This window comes from Zootoca vivipara, chromosome 2, assembly GCF_965207765.1.
Source record: "Zootoca vivipara chromosome 2, rZooViv2.hap1.1, whole genome shotgun sequence".
Lineage (NCBI taxonomy): Eukaryota > Metazoa > Chordata > Lepidosauria > Squamata > Lacertidae > Zootoca > Zootoca vivipara.
Genome location: NC_142584.1, coordinates 25,338,430 through 25,361,088, shown reverse-complemented (window position 1 = coordinate 25,361,088; position 22,659 = coordinate 25,338,430). Strand labels below are relative to the sequence as shown.

Below are 22,659 nucleotides of genomic sequence, written 5' to 3'. Positions count from 1 at the left end.
GCTGCTCTGGAATTCTGCCAAGCCACACAGCAGTCTTCTAATTGCAAACAGATCCTTTGGGCCTATTGAGAGGCCCCCAGGCCATGGCTTGTTTCCTTCAAAAGGGCGGGGGGGAGAGGAAGGAGGAAGCCTACAGGACAGTGGAACAACTCCCAGAAATTGCAAAAGTACAAGTCAGGACACAGACACGTGGAGAAAGAGGGTAAGAGAGGTCTCTCCTTCCCAACTGAACTGCCTTTGGTTTGTTACGGAGCTTCAGTGAGTTTGCAATCCAATCCCACTGCACACGTAGGATTTGGGAGCCCAAGGTCACTGTTGATGCGAAGGCAGAGGCAGGAACCCCTCCCAGAACTTGCTTTCTTTTGGATGGAGTGAAATATTACTTGGAAGAGGCTCTGACCTCTCTTTTAAACTTCATCTCTTTCACTCAGGGTATGGTGGGTCTTCATAGGAGCTGTGAAGTGCCAATATGTGGGTTTTCTACCTGCCTCAAGTTCTCTCCAGCTCCAAGAATTGATTTAGTCAATGCTTTGGTGGATATCCCAGAATTCAGCTGTCATCTTGAATGCTGGCCTTCCTTTATGGAACAGAAATGGTCAGCTCATTTCCATGTCATTTCCTTTTCTGCCAAGTGAGAGTCTTTGAGGGCGGCAACATCATTTATTGCTAGGGCTCTGTCAGCATTAAGACCCTTTCCCATCTAAGAACCTAAAATTTGGACAGGGCCAGGTCACAATTTTCCTAGGAAGCTGGCACTGCAAACTGGCTAGGGCAAAAGCAGGAATCCAGTATCTTGCTGGAGGGGGATTTAGTGCATGTATGGAAACAGGGGAGTTTTCTTCAAAGCCAGTTGACATGTGTACAAGGAAGGCAACTTTCAAAAGCTAATGGGCTTCGGGTGAAGGGATAAAGTGTTGGGACACTTCATAGAAATCCAGAAAACCCATGGCTGCCTATAGAATTCTCTTTCAGCTTCATATTGAGCAGCTTCCAAGTCCATATCATCTTCAAAAGGATTTCACAAGCTGGACCTAACCTTACACCCCATTGCTAGTACAATTTTTCAGAATTATGGCAAGTTGCCACTTTGCAATTTGCGAACAAACTTGATGTGCAATTGTCCATGCTGGAGGCTGCAAGGGATCCCTACCAGTCGGTGTGTGTATTGGGCACTCTTATTTCCATTGTGTATGCTTTGAATAGCCAGAAATCTGGCTCTTTAGAAGGCACACTCTGAAAAATAAGCATTAAAGCTGCTCACAGTCCCTGCTAGTACCAAATTAGCCCACTCCAACTTTCAGCCCAAACTCACTACCTCCCCTTGTAAACATTCAAAATTAAAAGTCTGACTCCTAAAAAAAGATGGTCAAATGAGAATTGAAAACCCAAGAATCCTGCAAGCCTAGATTGTTCCTTGAAGCCAGTTAACAAAACTGTACCTTGGAAGAAGTGACTCACTCATTCACCTGCTTCTGCTGTAACCAGGAAAACTAATGTTGGGCAGCATGCATGTAAGGTTCAGGGAGCCTAACAAATTTTGAGTTGCAAGTCTGAGGAATATTGAGTGTTTTACAATAGAACCATCCCTTTTAAAATTTAAAATGTTTTGCTGCCACTTTGTTGTATGGGAAGAAACAAAGCCAAAACAAGGGAGACTGGCTTGCGAAGCACTTTCAGCGAGATCCTTCTAAGCTTCTCCCTCCTAGACTACTCAAGTGAGCTCTTCATCTAAAACAACACTATAAACACCTAAGTGAAAACTTTATGCTTTGCTTGGTAGAGCTCTGAAGAAATGGAGATGAGATACTAAAGCTTTGCCTAGTACAGTGGTACCTTGGTTGTCAAACGGCTTGGCTCCCGAACAAATCATCTCCCAAACGCCGCAAACCAAGAAGTGAGTGTTTCGGTTTGCAAAAATTTTCCGGAAGCCAAACCTCTGGCATGGCTTCTGCTTAAGTGCAGGAAGCTCCTGCAGCCAATCGGAAGCTGCGCCTTGGTTTTTGAACAGTTTCAGGTGTCGAACTGACTTCTGGAACGGATTACATTTGACAACCAAGGTACCACTGTACTGTGTTTTTCTCTAGACAAAGCTTCGCCATCTTCAACAGAAGGGCTGCTGAAATGCCACATTTTGCTCCCCTCCTCCAGTTGCCTAAGTCCCTAGCAAGCATTTTGGGCAGGCAAAGACTACAAGGTTTGAAGTGGGGATTCTCACTGGGGCAGGGCCCTGAAGAATATCCAAAGCCTTGTCTGGGGAAAGCTCTGTTAACCTAAGAGCACAAGTTCAAAACGGATGGGAAGAAAAGCAAACACAAGAGGACAAGGCGGGCAAAATAACAGACCAGGAGGCTTCCATTTCAGATGCTTTTAATATATTTTTTTATTTGCAGGGCTGTTATTCAGTCAACTCCAGTCCAAACCAAACACACACCTCTGCAACCCATAGAATGAAAAGGAATAGCAAGAGTAGCTACAGCCCGGTGAGCTCAAGGAATCTAGTCAAAACACAAACCCAGGAAAGAAGAGAGTAGCACGTCCTGTCAGCAATAACAAGGGCCGGGTGAATTGTTGGTTCAAACACCTGACGGACAAAGCCCAAGCTATTTCCAGCCATGGGAAGGCAGAGACTGCATCACTCATGGCGGCTGTCTGGGAGCCAGGCCTATAGGCCCATAAAGAAAACTGGTAGTTCGGGTGGAGGCACATTTTGTCGGGGGGGGGGTGGTGGTGGTGGTGGTGGTGGGTGGGCATCTAACAAGATAAAAATTATGGGATGCCCTCTGTTCCCATAACCCAATGGATGGCATGAATGCCTTGCTTCTCTGCTATAAAACTGATGGGAGTTGCCTGGGTGATGAACAGGCTATTTAGTTGTAGAAATACTGCTGTGCAGAAGAAACCAATGTGCCCTAACACTGCTGGCAGAGATGCTGGGATTTTTTGGACAATGAAAGCACATCTCTGTGTGGCAATGGAGGAGCTCACACATCAGAAGACATGAGGAACTCGAGGGCGCTGCTAAAAATGTGGTCATGGGAAGAGGAGGCAGGTAAGTGTTCTGGAGGCAGGAGAATTTCCAGCGCCTCGGCTGCAATTTGCCTGGATCGCGCTGCAGCAAGACAAAGCTCCTTTCAAGATGCCGACAAATGTTCCATTTAGCTTTCCCTGCTGGGATGCTATTTAAGTCACTAACAGGCACGAGGAAAGGTACTTGTGAGGTTTGCCTGCTCACAGCTACAAAGACCAGGAATCGGCTTTAAATGCAAAGGGATGACAGCATATGGAAATCTGGGGCAAGCAAACTGCTTGCAAACTGCCTGCCCAACCTGAAACAGCCAGGATGATGCTGCCAAATTACGATCTGCTTCCAGTTCGGGAAGCCAGCTGGTCCCCACTGCTTGATTTGGGCAAGAATGGCCCTCTGTTACCTAGCTCTAGCTGAGAAGCACCAGGAGACGGCTGCTAGAGCTCTTTAAATCTGTGGCCATTGAGGCTGAGCTGGACAACTGTAGACACCCTACCAAGTTGAGAAGGCTGTTCTCTCCTCTTCCTCTCTAGCTGAAATAGTCAGTCTGGGACTTAACCCGGGGGGCTACAAAGCAACTGTATATTCTGCCAGTGCAGGTCACTCAATTTGGAAGCTCTAATCAGAGGCTGGACCGAAGTGATGCAGGCACCAGGGACCCAGCGATTCTGGGGCTAAATGCAAAAAGCATGTCAAGGGAGCAACATTAGGCAAGCTAGCCTGGGGACCCAACTGACCCCTTCAACACAGCTGCCTAGCCCCACTGTGACTGGCTTAAGGCTGGGGGAAGCTTGTGGCATGCAAGCTGACGGGGACAGGGGGGCGCAGCATGACCACATTGCCATGTCCCCACGGGGCTGCTTGACGGCAGCTCCAGGGAAACATGACCACTGGCTGGCTTTCTACAATACTGAGAGCAAAGAAAAGACAAGGCAGCAGCGCTAGGCAGAGGGGCTATGCTGTATCCCTCCCCCTAAAACATCCAGTTCCACCTGCAAACTGTCACCCGCTGGATGGCACCGAGTGCCCACGACGTGGGTCACTCCCCGCCCCACCCCCACCTGCCCCGACCCTCAAGGGGCATCACCCCAGGAGGAAGAACAGTCCCCCGCCTGGCTAAGGGTTTGCCTCTGTATTTCTGCCAGTTGGTCTGTAAGGGCCGCCCCGAATGCTAAGCCAAGAGGGGGCCTAGCTACGTGGGAGGCTGCACATCTCGCAATGATCTGTGCCCGGCTGGTTCATGAAGGTGCAGTGTTGGCAGCCCCACATGGCAGAGGTTGTGGCGTGTGTCGAACCACCCATGGCACCGTATTCTGGGAGTCCTGGAACCTGAACTCCAACTGTGCCTAGAAAAAAAGATTTTTAAAAAAACAGGAATCAGGAGGGGGCTTAAGGAAGCTCTGACAAAGGGGAATTTTCAGTTGAACATTACAGAAAAGCGTAGCTTTCTCTAGTTTGTGCAGAGCTATATACCAACCCTATTTTCTCCTCTTCTGCAAGGTCTGTACAGCTTTGAATCCCCTCATAGTATTTGTGAGAGACTTTATTTGCTCTCCTGCACAAGATCAAGTTTGCTGTGTGATTCATCCACAAGGATTACACCCTTGCCCGCAGACCGTTTCACCAATGTTTCTTTCCTTTGGCCAGGGAGGACTGCTATCCTTGCTCAAGCCCCTTCCTTCCTACTGCTCAAGCCCCTTCCTTCCTATCTCTCCCCCACCCACCCCTCCAAGTGACTGAGGGAACTCAGACACCAAATCACAACCCTGGGCGATCTGATAACAGATAAAACCAAAGCTCTCCAGCATCTCTGCAGAGGTGCCCAAATCCTAGTATCAAAGGGAAAAGACATGAGACGTACTGCAAAGCTGTTCAATGGTGGCCCATTGCTCAGATTTCTTCCAAGTCTGTGCAAGCTCTTCATTCCGAGTTCTGACTGCCTCCAGCAACAAGCTGATGCTATCCTGGAAGAGAGATGGTGGGTCAGGTCACAGCTAATCCCATTTACCTCAAGGATACGTGAAGTAGTGGGGCTGTTCAGGAAGAATCTCTTTTCTCCAGAGCTGCCCCACCCCCAACTGTAGTAGTAACATGACTACTTATTTAACAATAAGGCAAGCAGAAAAGCTTGTGTTGACTGGCGGTAAAGATGCACTTCAGTTTCCAACAATCTAACAGCATCCCAGTGCCATCTCAGGTGTGCTCTCTACCTCCCTTCCATCTTAAAGGGCCAGCAACCCTATAAAACAGGGGTCAGCAAACTTTTTCAGCAGGGGGCTGGGTCCACTGTCCTTCAGACCTTGTGGGGGGGGGCAGACTATATATATTTTTGGGGGGGGATGAATTAATTCCTATGCCCCACAAATAACCCAAAGATGCATTTTAAATAAAAGGACACATTCTACTCATGTAAGAACATGCTGATTCTCGGACCATCCACAGGCCAGATTTAGAAGGCAACTGGGCTGGATCCGGCCCCCGGGCCTTTTGCCTACCCATGCTATAAAACAAGAAGATGAACCGCACGCACATCAAACACAACCCTGGATGGTACAGTGTTGTACTAGGGGGAAAGGAACTGTCAGTGTGAACTCCTTCAACCAGCCAGGACAGCACCAGAAGCACCAGATCGCAGTGGTGGCAGCAGCAGCGAGTGAGTTTGAATGGTGAGTCGCAGTACAGCTGCAGTCTTTCATGCACTCGTTTTTCGGCAACCGCTACTTGCTACATGCAAGTAGCAAACTTGCATGGCTGTATGAAGATGACTTTGCTGAAGGGGACAACTTGTGCTCCAAACAGCAGAGGGCACTAGAGGCCACTTCAGAGGTGCAGACTTGAAGAGTTTTGAGTGTGTATACTGTACATGTCTCTCACTAATATACATCAGCTCAATTCAGAAACTGGCAAATGACCCCAAAAGACAAAATGCAGTGAAAATGTGAAGTACCTCCCTCTTTTTATGGGCTACATGCCTATCTTGTCACCACACTTGCTCCACCTTTTTGCACTAAATGTAAGTATTCAGGTGTTTTATTTAAAAAAAAGAAGTAATAATAAGGGAGGAAATACATTGTTCGGTGTTTGTCTTGTTATCTAACAAAAAGCATATCTGACTGGTCCTGCTCTCCAGTTGCCTACTGGTAGACCCAGCTGTTCTGCAAATGCTGAATGGTAGCAGTTCTTGATACATGGCACAAGGCTTGGGTCGCCGCCGCCCCCTCCCTCGCTTTTAGTGGGGGTTTTTTGGGGGGGGGATGAAGAGCATTCCAGATGTTATAATCGCCAGCTGCCCAGCCAATAAAAAGAGGGCGGAGGCATGGGAGGAGATGCAAACACAGGAAGTTGCTGGTCTTGGTAAGACTGGGCAACTGATCATGCAGTGATTTACCGCAGGAATTTCTGATTCAGAGAAATTAAATGAAGTGCTTCCAGTTGTTCAGTGTAGCATCCAAATTGGCTCTTGTATTGTCCAAGAACATACCAATACGAACAACCCAAAGGCCAAGCTGAGACCTGCCACACTTAAATCCCACGAGCTTCTTTGCTACCAACCTTGAAGAGGCACTTCAAGAGATAGGGCAGCCTGTGGTGTCTGAGAAAAGATGCTTTGCCAAACTACCTGAAGGTGAATGTAAAGAGAAGCATGTAGCTTTCTGCCTTCAAGCCATCAAGCAAGCAAGGTACACTGTGTGGAGGCCAGAGGTGCCCATCCCCTTAAATATACAAAACTCTCTTTGCAAGAACTTGCACCCTTCACCAGAATTAACTTCCTTCTCATTACATACCCTTAAAGGCATCACTTCGTTGGTGACCAAGAAGAGAAGCAGATGGAAATCGGAGATGATGTCGAGGAACACCGAGGAAGTGTTCTGGGACAAGTAAGTTGCCAGACTGTGGAAGTCCTGTAGAAATTGTAAAGAGGATAAACATTTCAGTGTTCTTAGGATTTGTCGCATAGGCAGCACTACAGGGAATAACTGTTTTGCGTGGGGAGGAGTGTGCGTTCCTGACCTCCCAACGCAGCAACGGAGCGCATGCCAGCCCACTCTGCCCTGCCTCCTTTTCTGCACATTTCCAGGTTGTGGTGATGCTCGTGTACATGGCTGCGCATGTTGCCTGTACTATCTACCCATATCTAATACGATACATTGTTTTACATTTTCCGATTTTAATTGTTTTTAACTGCTGCATTTTATCACGTTAAGTCACTCAGAGTTTTTTTCTGTAAAAAAAGTTGCAAACAAATAACAACGATAGTAATAAAAACCTGTCAGATTAATCACTCTGGTCAATGAAGCTCTACCAGGACACATTCTCAAATCAAGAGAGCAATTTTTATTCAGATGTAGCCATAAGGGGATATGAAATGACACCAGATCTCTCATCGACAGGAGTGAATAAATGGCCGATACTGTCCTAGCAAGTCAAAACAGTGCATTGGGGAAAAGACACCAAGTTCTGTAATATCCCCAACCCAACCAGAATATACCTGCAATTCCTTTCTGTACTAAGCTACTTGTTCTCTCTCTGATATGAAAACAATCAGAAAAACTTCAACGAATGGACGGAGCACCAGAGAAAGTTTAGACAATTCTTGATCTTGCTCAGTATTCTTCAAAAGCATCTGCCATTAGCTACTTGAAACAGTCACCAAGGGCCACTAGGGACAGACACACTACTTTTCACTTGCATTCACTGTTTCTAACCAGAGGTTTAAACTAACGACATTCCATGCACAAGGCTGTACTTAGGGGACCGCCTCCCCTGGTATGCCCCCCCCCCCCGGAGGACCTTACGGTCCACAAATAATAATATCTTGGAGGTCCTGGGCCTCAAGGAGGTTAAACTGGCCTCAACCAGGGCCAAGGCCTTTTCAGCTTTGGCCCCAGTCTGGTGGAACACTCTATCGCAGGAGACCAGGACTCTGCGGGACTTGACATCTTTCCGCAGGGCCTGCAAGATGGGAGTTGTTCCACCTGGCCTTCGGTCCGGGCCCAGTTTCACCCCCCTCTATGGGACCCTGTAAGTTACCACTTTGGCCCTTTTATCGGACCAACATGGATATCTGGCCCTGATGAATACTTGAGGTTCCTGACCCCGATGGTTGTAATTCATGGGCAGTCATTTAATTTGATCCTGATTCTAATTTCTAAGCTGTATTTTAATTAATTGTTTGATTGATTGTGTTTTAATGTATTTGATATGTGATGTTAGCTGCCCTGAGCCCGGTCTTGGCCGAGGAGGGCGGGGTATGAATAAAAATTTACTTAAATACTTATATGTGGACCTTGCTGGCTGAGAGGAGTCGCCAGGATAACTAGAATGAAAAGCTGAGCTAGGCTTAATTGTTTCTAGACCCAGCAGTTCTACAGACACAAGCTCAAATTGTGTCAGCAGCAGGAATAGAAAGGGCAAGGCAGATTTGGGTGTCCTCTCTCCCAAGAGCAGCTTTCCCCCCCACAGTGTTCATGCTTTTCCTTCTGCCATATACTGCAGGGGACCTTTTGCCCAAGCAGTAGTAGGCAAGAGGATAGCTGAAGGGGCATACACCTACAAATACTTGTGTGCATTGGGGAGACACATTACTGGGATGCAAAATGCAACATTTCTGTTTCTAAGGGAAAAAAATGAGGAATGGTGCAAGAACGTTTCTCTTACAATCATCTATGCAAGCCACATCCTGACTTTTTAATGTACATACTTCACAGTTAAGAGTACATTTTACGTGATTACGTGCAATTTCTCCCCACAGAACTGCTACTCCCACACACAAATTCAGCACAATAACCAACTGCAAATGGGTGCTTTTTAGACTACTTACCACCTGCAACTAACCATTGTTGTTGGGGGTTTTTTTTGCACAACATCCTATGATCTTTAAACATTAAAGACAGTTAAATTGTTTAAAGCTCCCTCCCCCATCCCAACCTGGCACCCCAAATACGATGTGCACATACCTGAGTTTCTCCCAGAACATCACGATTCTCAATAGGGAATGGATTTTGAGAAATAGAAAATGTGTAAACTGGATCTTTGGGGAACGTAGTAGTAATCTTAAATTTAAAAGAAGAAGAAAAAGGTTGAGATGATGACTGCCTTATTTCTTGCATTGGGTTCCATGCTTAGGCCTCAATCTAACACCCACCTCATTTCCCAAGGAGATACTTCAGCATGCATGGCTAAACAAGCAGAGTGCAACAAGGAATTCAATTTCAAAAAGCACAGCTGATTCAGGAACATGCAAGCTTAAATTGTCTGTTCTAGAGTAGGTCCATCTTCTGATACAGAAAAGGTAGGAATACTGGGCTGAAGTCTTCAGCAGTTCAAACTATCAATGCCCTTCCTGAAACTGCGTATTTTTAATAAAATCACATCATCTTCTGGAGGGCTTGAAAACTTTGCTAATGTGAGGGGGCTGTGATTTTTGGATCTACACTCTTTCAGCAGGGAGGAGACCATGTTTGCTTGCTCTCCCACTCGTTGCCCAAGGTGGACTCATATTACGAGCTGTTATATCTGAAAGTGAAGAGCTATCATATCCCAACTGCAATTCTATGGAGCCTTACCGATAAAGGACTTTTCAATTGGGGATCGGCAAAATTTGCAACCCAAACCAAAGCTGCAGAAATAGCTCAAGTCATTAGAGAATAACAAAAAAGCAGAACCGTAAAGTGAGGCTTCAGAAATTCGGTTTTGTCTCTTTTTTTCAGACGCCCCCTAAGTGCATGTTCTGTCAATCTCTTTTCATCTTAATTATACCCCAGGTAGTAAAAAAAAAAACACATACAGATGCCTTTGCTGCTTGGGTAATAAATATGTTTCTGGGCTGTCAATTGGAATACAAAGTTTGCAGGCTCAACACAATGGCCATCCCTGTGGCATGAATCAGGCATTAAATGCCTGTATCCCAACGCTTGAGCAGCTATGTAAATACATGGACAAGGAGGAGGACCATGTTCAAGTTTCCAGCCTATATTACAGGCTGCTGCAGTGAATCAGACCGGTGCCTGCACTATCATATCGTCTGCTGATGACTCATCACTGTACTACTACAGTACATGCTTCCATCTGGTAGAATAGTTTCCTCCCATCATTTCAATGCTAAATCCAAGCTCCGTGGCCATTTATTGCTCCTTGATACCATGCACACATATCCTCCTCCTGCACATCAGAAAGCCACCCATTTTCCAGCCAGGCAGTCAAGCCATGTCTGGCTCGGTCACTATAAGCAACAGACTGCTTAATCACTCCAGTGAAAGGTACAGCCGACACGAGCTAACAAGCTCCTGGTGATGTAATCACCAGCATCTCTGTGGGGTGTGTGTGTGTGTGTGACAGTTTCTACTCATCTAATGAATAAATGTCATTTTGCAAGAGCAGTGAGGTGCTCCGAGCAGCACCTAACAAGGAGGCTAAAAGCTTTCCTGGCTAACAAGGAGGCCAAAAGGTTTCACCACTAGTGCAAAATAAAACCATGTTGACTTACGAGCTGCTTGCTAACATTTAGCTTCCTAACAAAGGCAGGGCGGCCAAAGAAAGGAACAAAGTGAAAAATTTCAACTTCAGTGTTGGGGTGAGGTTAGCCCGTTTTTATTTCCCTCTGCAAAGGAAAAAAGAAAAGCGTAACGGATACTTACATCTATGATTAGGTACTCCACAGGGAGTGGACGAGCTAGCTGAGTAATCTCATTGCCAAACTTGTCTATATCCTGAAACAACAGAAGTCTACTGGTTAGATTGAACGATCAATGCAAAATTGCTAAGGAGAAATAGATCAGGGGTTGGGTCAAAAGAGAAAACTGAGTGCTGCTACATGTGGGCTACTGGCCAGTTCTCACAGCAATCTGGTTAACTGGATTCTTGCAAAGAAAGCTGCGTGAGTAGATCTTGATCTGGTCCAGCAAGGAACCAGATCTTATATTCTTATATTCTTAAGCAAGGCTACATATATTTAAGATCATTTAGCACAGATCAATTACACCCTAGCTATATATACAGACACTTGCTTTAGAAATTTACATACATATCAAGTGGAACGTGGGAATTCTAGGCTGTGGCTGCATTTCTTTATTTTTCAATGTAGACTATGAAAGACAAAAGCCACTCATCCCTGCAGCAAATGCATGTCTAACCAAGTAAGATTAACAGTTTTATAGTAATATGAAATAACTTAAGTCTAGAACAATTAAAGATGCCTTAATACAAACAAAAAAAGTAGGTGTGATGCCAAGCCTGATTTAACAGGATCTCCCAATTCACTCCTCATGGAGTCACACAGATGTCCCATCTAGCACAATTATTCCATCCTAGGTTTGGACAATTGTACTGCCCAAGCGCTGGGCTCTCTCAGGGCAGTTTGCACATGTGCAAACCAAGTGCTTCCCCCCCCCCATCCCTCAGACATCCTTTGTACAATATAGCAGGGAGAAATCTCTATGTGAACTAGGCTTACTGAAACGGTTTATTAGTGTTAACGAGGCAGCAATGTTTGAAGGCTCTTTAAAAGGTGCGGGGGGGGGTGTTTGGGGAGGGCACAGGGAAGAGAGCTTCTGGTTCTCATATACAAACTGACCTTTCGGGACTTGTTCCACATTGCACTGTACTGTATAACAGATTGTACTGTTGATCACATATTTTAAATAGAACATGGGAATCCTCCCACACCTGTATAGATTTTACGCCCAGGACCACTGGTCAGGGATGATGGGAATTGTAGTCCAAAACCAGCTGGAGACCCAAATTTGGGAAACCCCGGTCTAGCAACACAGCCTGCTGGACTGTGTTGCCTTTGCATTCCAAGACTTCACCAATCCAGCTGACATTTTGACAAGCTGCCCTGTTGAATCCAAAAACCTTAGCTTTCAAATAAAGCCTCATTTTCCCTCTGCAGTTTTTAAAAAAGGCAAAGCCCCGAGCCATCCTGAGATCAGGGGCTAGAAAAGGCACACAATCTGACAAAGCCTAAACCTGTTGCGCTCTGTCTGATGAATTGAACACAAGTTCAATTATGGGGGGAGGGGGGAGATGACTAGCACATGTTCATTAATCACAAACTGACAATTAGACCTGATTTATGTCAAACACAGAGCTCAAACACTGCTTCAGAAATAAATTCGTAAGAACAGACACTTTTCATTAAAGATTCTGCAAGTGGGGGTTCTTTTTTTCCACCTAAATCACCACTTAACAGGATATAAATCATTCACTCAGACCTATATAAATTATACATTTGTAATTTCCAATCAGAGACCTTACATAAAAGTTTACATTTGCTAAGCTTCCAAAAGCAAAATGTGACTATGAGGCAGATCCCAAGGACAAGTACTCGGACAAAGCTGTCAATCTGCATGTTTGATTTATTGCCAGGAAGATTGAGGGCGGGTGTAGAACACACACACACACACACACACACTTCTTCCATTGCAAGCAGTCAGATAGGGAGACAAAGTCCTAAGATTGACATTTCTGATGAGCACTGCTATTCAATACAGTACTTCAAGATGCAGGCAAGCGCTTTGGTCATCACTACAATTCTGAAAGCTACAGGTTCAAATCTTGATCTTTTTCTTATTTAAGACGGTTGCCTTCTTACACAGAGAACTAAGAAAAATCCAGATCACACTGAATTTCTATGTACGGTGGTACCTTCGTTTTCGAACTTAATCCGTTCCGCAAGTCCATACAACTCCTGAAACTGTTCAAAAACCAAGGTGCAACTTCCGATTGGCTGCAGGAGCTTCTTGCACTCAAACAGAAGCCGCGTTGGACGTTCAGCTTCCGGAAAACGTTCACAAACCGGAACACTCACTTCCAGGTTGGCAGCGTTTGGGAGCCAAGCCGTTCAAGTACCAAGGTACCACTGTATTCATTTTTTGCACAGAACATTTCTGATCTTCAACAAAAGGGGTGGCCAGGAGCACACTGTGCTATGCATGTATGAAAAAGCCATTTCTCGCTCTGCAGGTAACCAAGGGGTTCCATGAACAAGAGGTGGGCACCATTTCAGCCCCACTGCCAAGCCAAGGTTAACAAGCGAGCTAAGTAGTTGAGTTTGGCAGCATGGCAAGGAGCCAAGGGCCGACTACTACCCCTGCCAATATTTTCCCCTAACAAATCCCAACCTCCTAAGTAAGCTTACTTAATAAAGGCAGCAGAGTGGGACTGGGGGCTACCTAGGGTGTTACACAAAATGTCACACTTATGCCTATCTGCCTGCTGAACAGAAGTTGTGGGTGTGAGCTTGGTGTGAGCTCATCCCTTCGGGGCCAAGGTAGCTGACTAGCTGACCCAGAGAGAGGCAGAGAAGTTGCTAGATGAGGCCTCTCGGGGGGTGAGATAGCTCTGTCCAGGATGACCATTTCCCTATCATGGAGAATGAGGGTCTTCTTAGGGAAGTTTCTCTGTACCTCATTGCAAATTGTGATTAAAAAAATCCATTTCAGAGCAACAAATTTTGGGCAATCGGGAAAACCCTCTCCTAGATTCACCAAGTTTTGCTCCTCACCTTTACTGATATGGGGTGCTCTTTGGTGAATTTTCACTGTGTTCCCAAATGGGGGGGGGGAGGTGGTAACGCTTCTCAAAATTAAAAAATTCCAAAGAACAAGCAACAATGAACATGCCAAGTTTCATCAACCCAGTTTGTGTGTAAAGACGACTAGAAAGATTCATGGGGGGAAAGCAGCTGTTTATACCTAAGTGGAAACACGCAGCATATTATTAATTATCGCCAACCTCTCTCACTGTAGGAAAATCCATGGCATTTCCAATCAGACACCTGCCCAAAACATGATATGCCTGTAGGCATTCTTTTTTTTCTTTTAAATGCTGATTATAGAGGAAAAACTCACAGATACTTTTCATTTCTCAAATAAGACAGACTGTTTGGTGTTGTAATATCTTCAGCAACAAGCCCAGGGGCTTGAACCTTTAGATATCTTGAGCTCTAGCAGGAGATATGGGAGGGGTGTGTGTGGAATTTTTCTGATGGAATTTACTAGCTTAAAAGACCATTTCTTTTTTTATGGGCATGTCTTCACAGCATTTATTTGGGGAATCTTACGCTTTTCCACAGGAGCAGTCAAATACTCATAGTGCTCCACAGGATTTCATCCCATGCCTCTATAAAGAGAGGAAAAGGTGCCTATGCCTTTTCTAGGGGCACTTCCCATACTTCTAAGCTCTACATTGCAGCATTCAGCCAGCAGAACGTGAGCAGCTGTTCTACGGGGCTGCCCCTCATCTTGAAAAGGCTGCAAAGAGCAAGATCAAATCCAATGAAACCAACTTGTAGATCTGCCCGTGCAAGAAACAACCTGCTATACCACCCATATAATTAGCCCACCTGGAACGCATCTTCAAATCCAATTAAGTTCTAATATGCAGAGACATTTTTCCCCAGCACCTGTTGACTTTCATATTTCCCTCCAGGGATTTAAATGAAAAACACTTTTTACATTTTTTTCTTTTAAAGTCCAGTTACTAAAATCTGAATGGCATCCCCCATCGATAAAACAGAACCTTCTATCTTCTCCACTGCACATAGCATTTGTAAACCCTGTCCCTCAAAAAAAAAAAAAAAAGGTAGGGACACATGACCCTCACTACATGCACACAAACTACTGTATTAGCGATTTACATTTTTTTTATAGACTTTAACAAACTTCGGTTGGGAGACAGTGAGGGAAACAATGCCTTCCTTGGAAATATTTATTTGGGGACTGATGGAATGAAATGTGCAGGGTGCTACAGACCTGGTTTCCAAAGAGAGCTATTTGCCACCAGAGATAGTACCCTCATATAGGGGCTCTAACATCTACCCTTGATTTGCTTTCCAACCACACCTGAATAGCAAGGAGAAACGTCCTATTTTAACCCCTCTCTTGAGGAAGAGCTCTGGTACAAATTCAGCAGTTGGTCTGCAACACTTCTTCTCTCTATTGCTGATGGGATATTTTTGCCTCTTGCAGAATCTTTTTAAGCAAGAAGTGAGCAGGCAGAAGCAGCGGGATGGAATGCTTCAAGGTACAGGTACTGTTTGATATGGTACCCTGGTGCCTCATACCTGCTACTTCAAATGAAGTAGAACAGTACAATGGAAAGAACAAATACAGACAAAGCAAGGACTTGTGTAGGGTTTAAGTATATTTTTTCAAGATCCAGCATTGCACAAATGGGTGGATTGTTCTGAAGATACAGTGCTTATAGTTGATCACTCATAACCAAAATGTGTATGCAGAGCCGGTCAATCTTTTCAACGTTATAAAGATTGCCAATATGTGGCCACTAGCATACCTGGGAAAGGAGTAAATGACAGCAGCAAGCAGCTGCTACAAGAGAACTTCCCCTACCCAACAAGCCGAGGCAGGAAATCTCTGAACGTCAAGGATGCATCTATGACTAAGGCCCTTGGCAAACTCTTAAATGCAGGAGTGATACTGTCAAAACTATTGGTGGGGGCAGGAAAGAGAAATGCTCTATGAAAGCACACTGTCAGGAGGTAACACTTCATATGAAAAAACAATTAAGATTTAGAGATTAGAGGATCTATGGCTGCAGGAAAGGGGGGAAACCTGCCTTGCTGGGTCATATCAAGGCCCAGATTTCCTCCCTCAACAGCTAAATGGCTTTGGTTGCTCACAAGCAACATAATATGGTTGCAGCCACTTCACTGTCTCCAGCATCTGGTAAGCAGAGATGTCATTCAGCTAGCATGGCTCACAGCTGTGAACAGACCCCATTTCAGACCTACATTTGGACTTGAATTATACTAAATTGTGGGCAGGATGGGTCTCCTTTAAGCTTTTGTGCCATGTTTTGTTCCCAAAGGTGTCATAAATTAATTTTTTTATTATAATCCATGAGTTTGTCTAACAAATGTTTAAAAGCCCAGTGAGTTGCCATCACATCATTCTGCAACAATGCATTTCATAAGCTAAAATTATGCATTGTGCAAACTAATGGGTTGGCATTGTGATACTTCCTGTTTTATTTACTTTCTTAATGAATTGCATGTGTCGCAGCTGCAGCACTCTATGGCGATGAAAGGCAAAAATGGGGTAATCAGGATTATAGATGTCTTAACACTGGGACTTTGTTGGGCTCCCAGATATTCCCAATATGTAAGTGATTGAGGCTATAACCCTATACAAACTTATTTGTGGGGGAAGTCCTATTAAATTCAGTGGGGCTTACTTCTGAGTAGACATGCAAAGGGTTACATTCCTAGAGTCTTACATTCTATATGTACCTTATCCTGAATTAATATGCACACACACAAACCTCAGCTACACCTTTGGTCTGGAAGCAGCATGCTTCTGCCACCCTGCTGCTTCAGCTGGGAGCATAGCTGCCAAGTTTTCCCTTTTCTCGCGAGGAAGCCTATTCAGCATAAGGGAAAATCCCTTTAAAAAAGGGATAACTTGGCAGCTATGGCTGGGAGACGTTTTCACAGACCCCACCGAGAAGTGGCAGGGCTGCTTGTTACCTGGCTGAGAATGGTTGCAACTGATTTGAAAAGACAAAAAACATCTGCCCATGATTGAGGAAGCCTTGAAAATAGCAATGTGGTTTCAGTCTCCGACTCTCAGAGAGCCTGGAGTTTTAGCAGGGATTGGGGCTACCTAATAGCACACATGCAGGAAAGTGGGCAGGGGTCCTTAGCCATAGAAAGGAGACTCAAATTATGCTTAATATATCAGAAATTGTTTCCTTTAAGTCAACAGTCACAGCAACTACTAAACGAAACCTTTTTTTGAACTTTATCAACATACACCATTCTGTACTTATATGCAATTTGTTGCAAAACATTTTTTTTAAATCCAGCTGCGGGAGTAACAATGCATTGTCCAGTCCTGTCTGGGACCACCATGCTGTCCGCAGTGCTTTGACACAATTACATGACAACTTTCTGAGCTGATGAAACTACCTATCCCCAGCACAATTAAATGTGCAAGTACAAATAGGCAGTACAGGTCGGTAGACAGTAGCACTGCAGAGAAGGATGGATAGGTACGTGGAATGACAAACTGAAATATGAGTCACCAGGGTCACTCTTCCATATCAGAGAGGAGTTATACTGAGAATAAATGTGGGGAATAAATAGCCCCATTCTAGTGCCGGCTGAACGGGCAAGCCTGGTGTTGGCTAGTTTTCTGCTTTCCTCTTAAAAATGGAATAAGAAAGTAGTGAAGTGTATAAATGGGTTATATTGGGGCCAGAGAAAGCAGGCAGGGGGCGGAAAACTAGTCTGTAGCAATAGGGTACAACAGGCTATTTGGAGCTAGAAAGTAGATGTTTCATAAGCAAAAGGCAAGCTGGGAACTAGAAAAGTTTATGAGAATATTTCAGTAGATATATCACTGGCAATCTGGTATAAAGAACCCTGTACAGCTCTATAAATATGGGGGAGTGGGAAGAGGTTGGACAAATATCATAAGTATTTGCTGGGCAAAGGAATCCTGAGTATTCTGAATGATTCCAACAACCAAGAAGGTATGTACTTAGCATCTCATGTCCCTGTCTCAAGGCAACATCAACAGAACATCAGGATTCTCAATTTATCCCCAGACTGAATTAAAGGTCTCGTACATATCAAGTGCTCATAACTCAACAATACCCAGGAATACTGGTTTTTAGAAGAAAACAAGTACCAGGCAGCTCTTAATAAAGAGTGCTTGGCCTTCCAGTATTGCCACTTGACAAGAAGAAACCTGCTGTATCATACTAAAATCTAGCAGCTAGCAACTCTTTAGACCAGTGTACCATACAAAACTGAAGCAACAGCCTAAATGTAAAACTGTATCCAGTTTTTCAATCTGTAAAAGAATGATGCAAGGGGCAAATGTCTCTCGGTAACACAAGTGTCCTCAAGTGCCTTTCATCTTTTACCAGCCCCAAACATTTCCTGGACATTAGAACATCAATAGCAACATAACTCACTGTAAAAGATGACTTCTTTGCATTGGTCCTAAGATCATATGTATTTTTCAAAAGTCAACAAGAGAGCAGAGTCCTGCAAAAGCACTAAACCTTTGCTACTTTGCTTCAAAGGATCCATAAAATTCAGATTCCCCTTTGGATCCCCCCCCCTTTTAGTTTTTTGGCATGCTGCATTTGATGGAATGTTGAGACATCCATGAAATAAGTCTAGAGCTGGAGTCCTGCGGTGCAGCAACCAACTTCAAGAGCAAGAGACTCACAGGGGTGCCCAATAAGATGACAGCCAGATAATGGAAAGTCAAACTTAGCAGACTGGCTGAATGCTGCTTCAGGAAGAGGAGGAGGTGTTTGCAACACCCAGAAACATAAAATCGGAGAACTGCTCTCCATTAATGCAAATTGCAAATGGATGAAAATGCCAAATTTAAAGAGTGTTCAGCTCTCATGGATTCCAGTGATTTCATCTGCCTATGCTATGATAACTAATGCCAATATATTTTAGGAAAGGAGATCTAAAATTTATAGACATCTAGTGTTATGCGAAATGTAAGTCAAACAACATCTGCTTGTCAGAAGTTCTCCCACCCCCCATAAAACCTCTAGGCTTGGTCTCTGTTGACATTCGATAAAGACCTATGAAAGGAACACAGCGTTTTATTCGGCCTGGAAATTCTCTTATTCAGACTCGCAAAGGCAAAATACATTCCAAGCTTAAGTGAAAAAGGAAACTGGTTGAGATGGGAAAGAATTGTCTTCTAAGACAGCATACTCACGTCTCCTACATTCTTGAAAATAATGCAATTAGCCCTTTCTCCATTATAAATTGTTAACCTAGCAACTCTTATTTCCGGTGCTACATGAAGTCACAAATACCCTGCCTGTCCACATCCAACTGAAAAGCAGAGAAATGTACTTTTATCAACTAATTGATATACTACATGATGCCAAACTGCTTCTAAGCAGTTTATAAAGCATAAAAAACCCATTACAGATTACTCAGGTGTTGGATGCATGATAATGATATAAAGGCTGCCTTAATTCTTAATTAGCTATCCGACTACTTAAGTTCAAGGTGCTGGAATTGGTGACAAAGCCCTATACAACTTGGGACTATGATACCTAAAAGACAGCCTTAGCCATTATATACCAAAGCAATCACTATGCTCTGCAGAAGAGGGCCTCCTGCAGATGCCATCTTATCAGGAAGTCCATTTCACACGGTATCTGAATCGGGCATTTAGTGTGGCAGCACCTGCCCCTTGGAATGCTCTCCTGTTACATATCAAACAGGCACAATCTCTGTTGCCTTTTTAACACTGGTTGAAGACTTCTTGCTTTGAGCAAGGCCTCCTCAGTGGAAATTTTTTTTTCAGTCAGTCTCTGTACTGGATTTTAAATTGTTTTTATATGTGCAATTGTTTTATACATGTTTGTATTGTATTGTATTGAGATGCTTCATAGGAAGCGATTAATGCATGAAATAAGTAACACAGGGAATCAGACTTTCCGTTCCAGACACGCTCTCCATTGGTGGGTGAGGGGAGGAGGTGTTCTTCAACAGTGAGAACAGCTATTTAAACAGCTTTTTTTTTGTTCTGGTTCTCAAAACTCCTAATGTTCACACCAGCATAAGCCTCAAGCCCTTCACACCAGTCAAATTTCAGCATCCAGATGCAGTTAAAAGCATTGCTGCCAGTGCTGATTTAGTCTTTAAGGGGCCAAAATAAAGAGAGTGGTAAAGACATAAAAGTCTTGCACGGCCAGAGGAGTCAGAAAAATGCCTGGCTCCATAAAGCTGGAGCAAACCTGGTGCTGTTGGTTTTCCTGTTTTGGTGCTTTTTGAGATATGGGTGAGTCATACTTGTTCTCATGGGAACAAGCAATGGCTGGAACATGCCGTCATGGGTGCAACAGCCTCCGGCCCTGTTCCACAAACACGCACTGATGCGCACCGCCCAAGGATGGCTCAAGAGAGAAGAAGCCTGTTATTTGCTCTTTAAGCCCCTCTATGCTCACTGAGGCCCTGCAGCCAGTAACACTCTCAGCCATTTCCCCTAGACGTGTTGTGGCTTTGATCCTAACATGGGCTTCTTTTGTGCAGCAAGCAATTGAGACAACTTTGTGAAAAAAACGTTTTCCAAAAGTATAGAAACAATATACCAGGACCGTATACTTTATGCAACAAGCAAAGTTTCACATAGGCACCGCTTCAAGTCTCTCTGATTTTACATACATCACCTCTTCTCTGCCTGCAGGAGTTTAAAGAGCATCTGTTCTCCTACCCAGCTAGACGACACAGGGGTTCAATAGCTTCTGCTGTATTTAAACTGCTGCTAACCTTGCGAGATAAATGTACTCCACATTACACAAACATTGGCTTCTTGGGGCGGATCCAACAAATTTCTAAAAGCTCTTTCATGTGAGTTCTTAACCCATATATACATTCTCCAAAAACCTCCAATGCAGATCTCTCCTAATTTTCTGGAAGGGTAGTTGTGCTGGTTTGTAGTAGCTGGCTGCCAAGAGACCAACCTCTAAAAAGCTTTTACCCCAATAAATAATTTAGTCCAAGTAGCTCATTAACGTCTTCCTGTTCTGGGCATGCTATAAACCAACACTGCAGGACAACAGCCTCCCTTAGCTAAACCCCTAGCCTGGATCAAAATATATTCCTTCATCTCCCAAGAATGGGGCGTTGAGTGTTAAGTGCTCCTAATACGATGGTAAGGACAGAATATGGAGAAAATAAGGCAACCCTTTGTTATGAACCACAGGCGCAAAGGAGGGTCTGTGCAAAAAATGGTTTCCTGCAGGGATAGCAAAGGAGGATGTCAAGAATGCCAGAATGGCCAGTTTTAGTGCTATATTAAGCCTGCAAAACCCTCAAAGCCACTGCAGGTGTGGGTCGGACACCACAGCAGTGAGGTGTTGTCATGACTTGTCTGCACCCAGAAAAATATTCATTCATTACTTATACAAATGATAGCATGCATCAGTTTGGCCATAACCTCCCATCAATCCACCTGGCGCCATGAGGGCACAGGTGGCAACTATCCAAGGCTTACAGATAGCTTCCCTCTCTGGGCCAACAGCCCAGCACCCCAGATAAGCACTGCATCAAAGCGAGCCAATTAGCGTATATTAAAGGAAGGGAATCTATAAACATATGTGAGCTCATCCTTGCAGCAACTCCCCATTAAATGGCATTTGCAAGCCTTCTGAGACAGTCTCGCCTTTGGTTCAACACACCTGCCTTTTATGAAAGGAACGGTAAAATAACATTGACAGAGTGAAAAGTTCAAAATGCACTGAATGGACTTCAAAAAAAGAAAGCATTTTATTCACAGAACCTTTGCATTCTTTTGCTCCTGCTTTCTGAATATGTAAAAGGCGACCACAATTTGTGCCCACTAAGTTGTCATAAAGTCATATGGCATATTTATACAATAACTCTCCCCTACTGTACAAGGCAGGAACTGAAAATTATAGAACCATAACTAGCCAAATAAAATAAGAAAAGCCGTACTTGATGACTAAGGCCGTGGATTCTTAGCCTGCTTCGTATTCTAACAGGGCCAGAGCCTACCAGAAATAATCTGACACCAAGACAATGTCTCAATGATCCTTTATGATGCTGTCACTCACAAAATCTGTGATAAAGTATTGTCTAAAGAGCCAGGTCTTCCACATTTATCAAGGCCCAAGTGGTCCTTAAACACAGAATTTACTAAACATTCCAGTGATTTCATTACGTTGCATCTGGCTCAAGGATTACTGAAACACTTGCCTAAATTCCAGAGTACATTTCCGAGCAGACTGAATTTTAAAGGCTCAGTGATCAATTCAAGTGACAGCTATATAGCCAGGTAAGGTTGTATTCAAAGAAAGGAGAACATCTGAGAAGCAATGTAATTTTCAGTCACAAGCCATAGCTGGAAATTTCTGTACTGCAGGATTGAAAAGTGCAAGTGAGAACCCTACACAAAATGGCTTCACACTGTACAGAAGTGGGACTGATAGCGGAGGCCTTGGTAAATTCCCATTCCAGAGTGCCACCGTCAACACTTTGTGCATTGGGTGTCGGCTGCACATACTAATTACTGCTTACAAAATGCTGCCATCTTAGGGAGACTTTTGCTGAGAGGATAAAAAAAACCACAATACTAAAAGAAGAAGAGAGTAGTCAGATTTCAGTCTTCTAAAGTCTGCTTCAGAATTTTCTGGTTTGGAAAGCACACATACACACAGAGTGAAGTACTGAAAATATCTCAATTTTTTTGTTTCTTGAATCGCAACATATAAAGCAGACATAAGGGGGGGGGAGAAAAATGCTGTCTGCTTGTAGTAACAGAAAAGAGGAATTATTTATATCCTACCTGCTGCCCAATCTTCTGGATCTACCTATGCCTTTTCTTACACCATTCTCCACTCAAAGTTCTCATCCTCCCTCTTTCCCCACCACAAAATTCACCTTCTCTGAATCCACATTTTCTATTTTGCTACTTGTCACTATGCAGCAACTGATGCTGCTCACCAGGTGTCTTATAAGTATATCCTACGTAACAAAAACTATTCTCGCTGACTGTCAGAAACCTGCAGCTTTTATTGCTGTATCGTTTTGCTTCACTGAGCATCTCCCCTAAGCATAATTGGGCAAAGGAAACAGCAAACATTAGTCAGGAATCTGAAGTCAA

General features: G+C 44.1%; 1 protein-coding gene across 1 annotated transcript in view; it reads right to left on the bottom strand.

Annotated features, from left to right (window-relative positions):
- Positions 1-2,350: 2,350 nt before the first annotated feature.
- NPLOC4 (NPL4 homolog, ubiquitin recognition factor) overlaps positions 2,351-22,659 on the bottom strand; it is a 49,309-nt gene continuing 29,000 nt past the window's right edge. The window contains exons 13-17 of the mRNA XM_035104110.3: positions 10,663-10,734; positions 8,983-9,078; positions 6,811-6,927; positions 4,887-4,989; positions 2,351-4,371 (exon numbers count right to left, since the gene is read on the bottom strand). Coding sequence (XP_034960001.2) covers positions 4,214-4,371; positions 4,887-4,989; positions 6,811-6,927; positions 8,983-9,078; positions 10,663-10,734 — 546 coding nt within the window. The 3' untranslated portion in view covers positions 2,351-4,213. The remainder of the gene's footprint in view (positions 4,372-4,886; positions 4,990-6,810; positions 6,928-8,982; positions 9,079-10,662; positions 10,735-22,659) is intronic.